Here is an 8762-nt window from a genome sequence, read left to right as displayed (position 1 = left end):
CCCAGCTATGATGATGCCCCGCTTCCTGCCCAGCATCAGGGGCCACTCACCACCTGTGCTTCTGTTTGGTGAGTGGGGTTCAGGACACAGGGCGGATACCAGAGCAAGAGACTTTTGTAAGAGCATCTTGTAGAGAGAGGCACTGTCAGGGAGCAGGTGCACGTTTCAAGGGGCCCTCTGAGCTCTGGGGTTTCTGTAAGCATGTCTGAACGAGGAGGCTGAAGAGAGGCCACGGAAGTCATTGATAGGAAAAAGCACCTGGGGCACGGAGAGACAATTGTACGTGCCTTGGGGACATGCCGTTCAAGACCCAAGCCCCATGACGCATGCCTGTCACAGATGCTGTAAAGGTTTCTCGGCAGCGATGAAACATGAGAGCATCCATTCTGTCGAGAAACCCAAGAATGCAGTGCATGTGGGAAAGCCCGCATCCCTAGCTAATGTGTGGAGAGACGCCAGAGAACTCCTACTAAGTCCCACCCTCAGGAACTGAATCCTGCCAACAACCAAGTGAGCTTGGGAGGAGATGCTCCCCCTTGGAGCCTCAGGAGAGACCCCAGTCCTCACCCACACCTTCACCGTACCCTGGGAGAGACCCAAACACAGACGTGACTAGGCTGTGCCCAGACTCCTGACCCAAACAAACTGAGATCATAAAGGTGGGGAAGCTAAAGGGACACCATTTAAAAATTTTTTTATTTATTTATTTTAAAAGATTTTATCTATTTATTTGAGAGAGAGCACGAGAGGGAGGAGGGTCTGAGGGAGAAGCGGACGCCCCGCGGAGCAGGGAGCCCGATGCGGGACTCCATCCCGGGACTCCGGGATCATGACCTGAGCCGAAGGCAGACGCTCAACGACTGAGCCACCCAGGCGCCAAGGGACATCATTTTTTAAAAGGCTACATCTCTGCTATTTTTCTGCTAGGCCCATGGTCCATATTTGCCCCTGAATAAGCCAAAGAAGCTCGGTTCCCACTCCAAGCGGGAAGCGGGAAAGTTAATCATTCTCTGAGTTCTGTCCTAGGGCCCCAACGCCTGGCTAACACCTGAGACGAGCCGGACCCCAACCACGCCCCAGGAAATGAGCTTCAAACCAACCCCGGCCTTTGATGATCTTTGATGATTTACGGAGTAACACCTGTTGTTCACCCCGCACTCGCCTTTGGCAGGACCGTACCCTGGATTCCCCAAAGAGCAGGACCCAACCCCAAGGGACGATGACACTCACGCTCCCCACCCCCCAGTCGCGGCGGCTGCTACTGTCCGTCACTCACACCGCTCCACTCACACACCCACCTTCTCTGGCTCGCGTCTCATTGCGGCCTCGCACGCAGCCTAGAGCCCGCACGGCTGGTGCTCGGGGCCTCCCCCGGGTCCTCGGGCCCCTAAGTGGGCGGGCACTGGAAACCAGCGGTGAGAGAGCCCGGGCGCAGGTGGTGCAGCCGAGCGGGGGGCAGCGCGCCGGGAGGGAGGGCCGCGAGGTGCGCGCCGCATCAGGACTCGCCGGGAAGCGGGCAGCTGCGGGGCTCCCTCCCGGCGCGGACGCTCGCGGCCCCTGTCGCTGAAGGAGGTTTCCCCACATCCCTCCCCCGGTCCCCTCTGCCCACGGTTCCCCGGATTCGGCCCACCTCCTCCCCCGGGGCGCCCCCACCTTTCTCCACCTGCACGGCCTTAGTCCGCGTGTTCTTCATCCCGCGGCCCCTGACCCCACCCGGGCCTGGCTGCAGGCGAAGGAGCAAAGACTTGGGAGGGTCGCGGCTCTGGGAGGCCGGCGAGCCGGAGCAGGAAGGGTCCGTGAAGACGCCGCGACCGGAACGAGCGCCTGGAGCTCCAGGCTGGGGAGCCGACCGGAGGAGCAGCTGAGCGCACAGCTCCCCCGCGGCCTAGAGCGTCACCGGAAGCGCCCGCGCCGCGGCCGCCTGGGCAGCCAGGTGCACAGTCCTCCCGCAGCCTAGAGCGTCGCCGGAAGTGCCGCGCCCCCGCACTGGGGACCGCGGCGCTTCCGGCGAATGGCGGGACTGCAGGTGAGTGGTGACGGCCTGCTGCGGGCCGTGCGCGAGCGGCCACGTGGGGCCCGGGTCTGGGCGCGGGTACGGGCGCGGGTACGTGTGCTTATGCGGGGCTCTCGCTTCGAAAGAGCTGCTCGTGCGCCGTGGGGAGTGACAGCCTCAGGGGAGTCTCCCCCTGAGCAGTGAGAAGGCCTTGGGGACAGTTCCCCCCCGACCCCGGTGTGACGGCCAGGGAACAGCCTCCCTGAGCGTGTGACGGCCTCGGGACAGCCGCCCCTGGTCACTGACGGTCGCCAGGGGTCGCTTCATTCACTTTAGCAGGCCGTGTTTTCAGTTGCGATGACGTGGTTTCCGAGGTTCGCTCTTAAACAAGTTGGAGGCGCAGTGTCCGTGCAGGTAGCTCTCTGCCAACACCGTGACCTCAGTGTCGGGTGGCTCCCCGCAGGGGAGACGGTGCCTGGAGGCTGTGGGCCGTCCCGCTGCCCGTGGATCCACCCGTTGCCCGCGGCCTGAGCGGCCTCCCCGACCTCCTTGCCCGGAGGGTGTTACCATCCTGAAGCGTAAAAACTGATCTTCTGCATTATCTTTAATTGCAAACGAGGCGGGACAAATGAGGAACTTATATTAAAAGATACACTGGCCACCTGTCAGCGTTCTTTTGTGGGTTACTTGGTGACCTTTGCCAGTTTGTCATGTTTTGTCGTTAACGTGTAGTGGTCTTTATGTTTTAAGGGTATGAGTTCATGTTATAAACATACCACCAAGCCCCCCAGGGTTTTTTGGGGTTTTTTTTCATTTCTTTCTTTTTTACACTAAATTTCCATGTGTAGTTAAATCTGCTAGACTTTACCTTTGGCGTTAAGCATAGCAAAATCATTCCTCAATCCAAAACTGCATCACTCAAATAATTTTTTATTTTTTTGGTTTCATACTTTTATAATCAGATCTTCATAATTATCAAGAAAAATGTTACGTCCCTCGATGTGTCTCCAGACAGTTGAGGCCTGACCAGTGATGCTGGGCTTGTTCATCACAGAGCAAGCCCACGACAGGCTGCTGGCAGGTGCTACCACAGCCAGCTCTGTCCTCAGCCTGCCAGGGGGTGGGGGCAGGCCTCAGGGGAGCCAGCATGGTCCAGACAACATTCCCAGGGGTACTCTCTGGAACACTAGTTACTGGTTTGTCTGTTCAGTCATGACTTTGATTTCTAGCGGCAGACACAGGCCCGTGGAGTCCCCAGGAGTGGCTCTGGGGTCACCCCCACCTTCCCTGTCACTTTTTCCCCTTGTTTTCTTTCTTACTCAAGCAGGTGTCCCCACTCCTGGTGCTTCTGCAAGGCACAGCAAGGAGAGCCCCCAGGCCTGGGTCTCCAGAACACCATGGAGAGGGCTACCCTGATGGACACACACACAGGTGAGGGGTGGACAGCCAGTGGGGTTAGGGGGGAGGGGACAGCTTAGGAATCAGGGCTCCCAGAGCCCACCTGCCTGGCTGCTAGGGGATGTAGCTGGACTCGGGCAGCACTGCCCCGTCCCCTTCTTTGCCTAACACAGCTCCCACCCCTACTGCCTGCTGTCCTCACCTTTGCTCTCATGGCCAAACTCTGCACCCCTGTCTCTTTCTTGCCTCCCTTCCCCCCTCTCTCCCCGCCCCCCCGCCCCGCCCCAGTCTGGAGACTTCTCAGGACCCCGGCTAGCCTGGGCTTAGACTAGGTGACCCGGAAGAGTATGAGGAGTGGAAGTCTGGCTGGCCTTCCACCCACTGCCCTCCCAGGCTCTGGGCCCCCCTCTATTCTGAAGATTTAAGGCCATGCTTGTGGGCTGTTGAAGCTGAGGACTCCTATCCAGCTTAGTGTTGTTGCTGTTACTTCCATGTGAGACAAGCAGTGCTCAGGACAACGCCGCCTTCCCCTCACAGGGACGCTCGCACTGCCTCAGGCTCTTCCACCATGCTACTCTGATGCGGCATGTTCGGCAGCGGGAGCCTGGGTGGAGTATGGCCATGCTGCCAGGACATACTGCATGCCCTCCACACCTGCACCTGTTCTCCCTTGGAGTCAGAGAGCCCCTGTGTCAGGTGATTCAGCTACCCCGAGTCCACAAACAAACACTCATCCCTTCTTTGGGCCCTGCCGTGAAGCTGCCCTTCAAGTCCCGGACGTGCCTCTCCCTCCCTCCACTGACCTTAATCCTGGCAGATCTGGTCCAGACGGGGTTCTTCACAGTCCCACAGTCTTGGACTAAGTAATAATTTTAGCAAATGTCAACATACACAGAGTGGTAGAAGAGAAACAGGTCACAACAAAACACACATTTTAAAGGGAATAAAGAGCACCGTCTCTTGGTTGCTGGTCCCGAGCACGTGTCAGGGGATCTGTGGCCTGACAGCGGGATACAGGCGAGCGTGAGACCAGTGGTGGGCCTGATGGGGCCCTTCAGTTGGGAGACCAGCATTTTTGCCAGGGGGCTGAATTTCTTGGTTAGAAGCCGAGTTCTAACCTTTTAGGAAGACTTCCCTCCGTCAGGGTTTCTCAGCCCTAGCACTGGACATTCTGGGATGGAAGACTCCTCGTTGTAAGGGTGTCCTGGGCATTCTAGAATATTCAGCATCCCCAGCCTCCACCCACAAGACGCCAGTACCGCCCCTCCCAGTTGAGACAACCAAACCTGTTTTCCCACATAGCCAAATGTGCCATGCGGGCAAAACTGCCCCAGTCGAGAACAAGGGCTCCATGTTTAGGGCTCCGCAGGGAGCCCTTGGCAGTTATCACTGAGAGGACCCCCCCCACGCACACGGTGCTGCCTGCTGGTGCCTGGGATGGCCTCAGGAGGCAAGCAGTTCACAGGACCTGAAGCCTGACCCACTGGAACTGGAAAGGGTGTATGTGCCCCCCCCCCCCATTTTAATTTTGAAAACTCTTGCTTCAAAAACCAGTGCCTATGAGTTGATTGAACTTCTACATCTACCAAACCACAAGACCAGACTGGGCCTCCGCAGAGGGCCTCCTGTTTCTTAGCCCTGTGCCTGGGGCCTCTCCCCATCTCCAGTTGCTCAATTGGACAGCGCCCTTGTTAGGGAATCGATGGACAGTGGCTGTGGGTGCCTGCCTGTTCTCTCCTGCCCCGGGGAATACTGGCCTTGCCCCCGTTGCCCCTGCCCCGTGCAGGGGCCTTTATCACCTGGGCTGGCTCAGTTCTTGGGAGGTGCTCCAGTACCACAGGCTCGGCCCCTCGGAAAGCTACTCTTGAGGTTGAACGTGGCAAGAACTGCCTGGCGTTCTGTTTTGTGACCACATCCCTAAAGCCATTTGCCTAAATCGGTGTGTTGTCTGTGCCCGGGGCCACCGGCAGTCTCACCACCGAGCAGCCGGGACTGGGAGGCCCCTCAGTCCAGCCGGCTGGCTCCAGTCACTGGCTGTTGCTTACTCTTGGCACTGATTTCTGTCTGAGGAAGGATTCTTTTACTTGCCTGGACCAGAGGCCCTTTGGGTTTGGTGGGTTGTGGTGAGGTGTCAAGGACAGAGTTGTCTTGGGGAGTCCAGGGTTGGAGAAGTGAGCTGGGACCACGGCATGTGCCGCCGGGGCTCTCTTACCCTGTGCCTCCCAGTACCTCTGCTTTGGTGTTCCTCTGGCTCTGGTTTGCTGCCCGTGTTCTTTGCCTTCCAGGCCACACGGGGGCACCCAGAGCCCGGGCTTCTGTCTCCCGCTCTCCTGAGCCTGAGGGTAGAGGCTCAGGCTACCCCGGAGTCCCAGCAGAAGGACCAGAGGCGCCGGGTGCTGGGGAGAGCTGGGCAGGAGCGGCACAGGTGTCTGCTGCAGGCTGTTACTGTCAGCGCTGCCGTGACCCCGCCGGCCACCACCCTGTCCACTCTCATGCGGCTGTGTACCATCCAAGCTTCCTTAGGCCTCCAGTCACACGTCTCTGACCCTCTTTTCCAGCCCCCCTGGCACAGGCATCAGGCGGCAGCCAGGCTTCTGGCTGTGCTGCTTCAGTGGCAGAGCGAGGGGCTCAGAGCACGAAGCCAACGCCAAAGCAGGAGGCTTTGGAAGAAGAAGGGGCATGCCATGGAGAGAGAGTGCTGGGCCCGTTACAGGGGCCTCCCTGGGCACTGGGGCTTCCAGACGGCTGTGGGAATGAGGAGGCTGGAGACAGGCCCAGAGATTCCCCTAGGGTACCAGTTTTTTCTGAGAAACCTGGAGGGCAGAATGGCCTAGAGAGCAGTGGGTCCCGGTCAGACACCACCCTGAACACTCGCTCTGCCGAGGGTGGGAGAGGCCCCCGCAAAGGGCGGCCTTATCAGTGTGACACCTGCGACCGGAGCTTCAAATGCTATTCGGACGTGGCAAAGCATCAGAGCATTCACTCCGGGGAGAAGCCATACGCGTGCAGTGACTGTGGGAAGGCATTCATCCACAGCTCGCACGTGGTCCGGCACCAGCGCACCCACCACGGGGAGAAGCCCTACGTGTGCAAGGAGTGCGGGAGAGCCTTCAGCCAGAGCTTCAACCTTGTCAGGCACCAGCGAATTCACACGGGAGAGAAGCCGTATGGATGTGCTGAGTGTGGCAAGTCCTTCGGTCAGCGGTCAGATGCCACCAAGCACCAGAGGACACACACGGGCGAGAGGCCGTATGCGTGCAGCGAGTGCGGGAAGGCCTTCCTCCACAGCTCCAATGTGGCCCGGCACCAGCGCACCCACCACGGGGAGAGCCCCTACGAATGTCAAGAGTGCGGCCAGGCCTTCAGCCAGAGCTCCAACCTCCTCCAGCACCGGCGAGTGCACACGGGCGAGAAGCCCTACGCCTGCCCCGAGTGTGGCCGCGCCTTCAGCCGCAGCTCCTTCCTCAGCGAGCACCGGCGCATCCACACCGGGGAGAAGCCCTACGCATGCGGGGAGTGTGGCCGTGCCTTCAGGGCGCTGTCGGGCTTCTTCCGGCACCGGCGGGTCCACACCGGGGAGAAGCCTTTCCGCTGCACCGAGTGCGGCCGCACCTTCCGCCTGAGCTCGCACCTGATCCAGCACCAGCGCATCCATGGCACAGACTGAGCCCACCGTGGGTGAACGGGCCAGGGCGCGGTGGGTACAGCACCCGTGAAACTGGCTGCACCTGGAGGGCTGTGTACTTCATCCCACCTGCATGAGGAGGATGAGGAAGCAGCCTGGTGCTTTAAGTTCTTGCCATGGGGAAGCCCCCAGTGCCTCCGCGGCCCCCCTGCCCAGAAGTCAGAAGAGAAGGATGAGTCCGAGGGAAGGCTGCTTTATAGTGGGGAATGCAGACTTCCCCAAAGGAGGGAGATCTGAGGGGGACGTGTATCCACTGAAACTAATTTCATATTCCTAACACTTTGTTGATGTATAATTTACATATGGTGAAGTGCATGATCTTAAGGGCTGGGTTTTATGAGATTTGACAAATATAACCTGCTTTGACCTTTAGAACCACCAAGGTATCAAGATAATAGACTATCTCCATCGCCCCCTTAGCCTCAGAGGCAACCAGTGATCTCGTTTCTGTCACTATAGTTTTGCTTGTTCTAGAACTTTATGTAAATAGAATGATTTAACATATACTTTTTATGTCTGACTTCTTTCCCTCTGCTTAATGTTTTTGAGATTTATCAGTATTTCTTTGTTTCGCTTTTTATTGTTGTTGTTTTCTTAGTTCCATAGCACTTTTTTTTTTAAAGATTTTATTTATTTATTTGACAGAGAGAGACACAGGGAGAGAGGGAACACAAACAGGGGGAGTGGGAGAGGGAGAAGCAGGCTTCCCACTGAGCAGGGAGCCCAATGTGGGACTCGATCCCAGGACCCTGGGATCATGACCTAAGCCAAAGGCAGACGCATAACGACTGAGCCACCCAGGCGACCCTCCATAGCACTTTTTTTTTTTTTAAAGATTTTATTTATTTATTTGAGAGAGAGAATGAGATAGAGAGAGAGAGAGAGAGCACGAGATCCAAGAGGGTCAGAGGGAGAAGCAGACTCCCCGCTGAGCAGGGAGCCCGATGCAGGACTCGATCCCGGGACTCCAGGATCATGACCTGAGCTGAAGGCAGTCGCTTAACCAACTGAGCCACCCAGGCGCCCTCCATAGCACTTTTTAAAAGGAAAGAGTCACTCTCTATTTTGTATCAAAGCTCTGTGTTTATATCTGTGTCTCCATCCAAGTAGGAGCTCCTGTAGCCAGAATTGTTTTACCACAGCCCTCGATACAGAGTATGCCAAAGCAGAATATACTCCACCAAAGAGTGTCCGTGAAATATGTAGGGGAGTGTGTGAAAGATGGTTTACAGAGGAGACCACAGGCTCAGCCAGAGGAGAGAATACAGATCTGTGTTTTCACACCCATTTCAGAATATGCAGCTTGCAGAACTCTGCTCAGCCTCATAAAGGCAGTACAAGAAAAGGAAGTATAAGATCTTGTACTTTCTTTTTTTTTTAATTTAAATTTTACTTGGTCAACATACAGTGCAGTATTGGTTTTTGGAGTAGAATTCAGTGATTCAAGATATTTATATTCTTGGGGCACCTGGGTGGCTCAGTTGGTTGAGCATCTGACTTTTAATTGGGCTCAGGTATGATCTCAAGGTCATGAGATTGGGCCCCGTGTTGAGCTCTGTGCTTAGCACAGTCTGCTTGGGATTCTCTCCCTCTCCCTCTCCCTCTCCCTCTGCCCCACCCCGCTAGGGTGCTCTCTCTTTTAAAAAAGGAAAAAAGAAAGGTATTTGTACTTTCAACAAATGTTTC

The 8762-nt window shown here is 56.8% G+C and overlaps 1 protein-coding gene across 4 annotated transcripts; it reads left to right on the top strand.

Moving 5' to 3' along the window:
- The first annotated feature begins 1989 nt into the window (after nucleotides 1-1989).
- On the top strand, nucleotides 1990-7582 carry ZNF696 (zinc finger protein 696). 4 transcript variants are annotated; one of them, XM_088022714.1, is made up of 4 exons: nucleotides 1990-2026; nucleotides 3321-3424; nucleotides 3929-4087; nucleotides 5950-7582. In XM_088022714.1, the coding sequence occupies exons 2-4, from the start codon at nucleotides 3391-3393 to the stop codon at nucleotides 7056-7058; spliced, it is 1302 nt and encodes a 433-aa protein (XP_087878840.1). In that variant the 5' UTR covers nucleotides 1990-2026; nucleotides 3321-3390; the 3' UTR covers nucleotides 7059-7582. The 4 variants fall into 4 exon arrangements, 3 of the variants coding, with proteins under 3 accessions (XP_087878840.1, XP_087878842.1, XP_087878843.1); XM_088022716.1 differs by having other exon boundaries at nucleotides 1994-2026; nucleotides 3318-3424; XR_015768040.1 differs by lacking the exons at nucleotides 1990-2026; nucleotides 3929-4087 and having other exon boundaries at nucleotides 2038-3424; nucleotides 5677-6024.
- Nucleotides 7583-8762: the final 1180 nt, after the last annotated feature.

Source organism: Eumetopias jubatus, unplaced genomic scaffold (assembly GCF_037043125.1).
Source record: "Eumetopias jubatus isolate StellerSeaLion01/CBP00866 unplaced genomic scaffold, mEumJub1_p1.0 scaffold_4, whole genome shotgun sequence".
NCBI lineage: Eukaryota > Metazoa > Chordata > Mammalia > Carnivora > Otariidae > Eumetopias > Eumetopias jubatus.
Note: the sequence above shows the minus strand (reverse complement) of the source record. Positions and strands in the feature narration are given on the sequence as shown.

Coding starts and splice junctions, on each gene's coding strand:
- ZNF696 (XM_088022714.1), top strand. CDS start 3,391: ATGGAGAGGGCTACCCTGATGGACACACACACAG. Junction 3,425..3,928: donor CCTGATGGACACACACACAG/GTGAGGGGTGGA, acceptor TTCCCCTCACAG/GGACGCTCGCACTGCCTCAG. Junction 4,088..5,949: donor TCAGAGAGCCCCTGTGTCAG/GTGATTCAGCTA, acceptor CCTCTTTTCCAG/CCCCCCTGGCACAGGCATCA.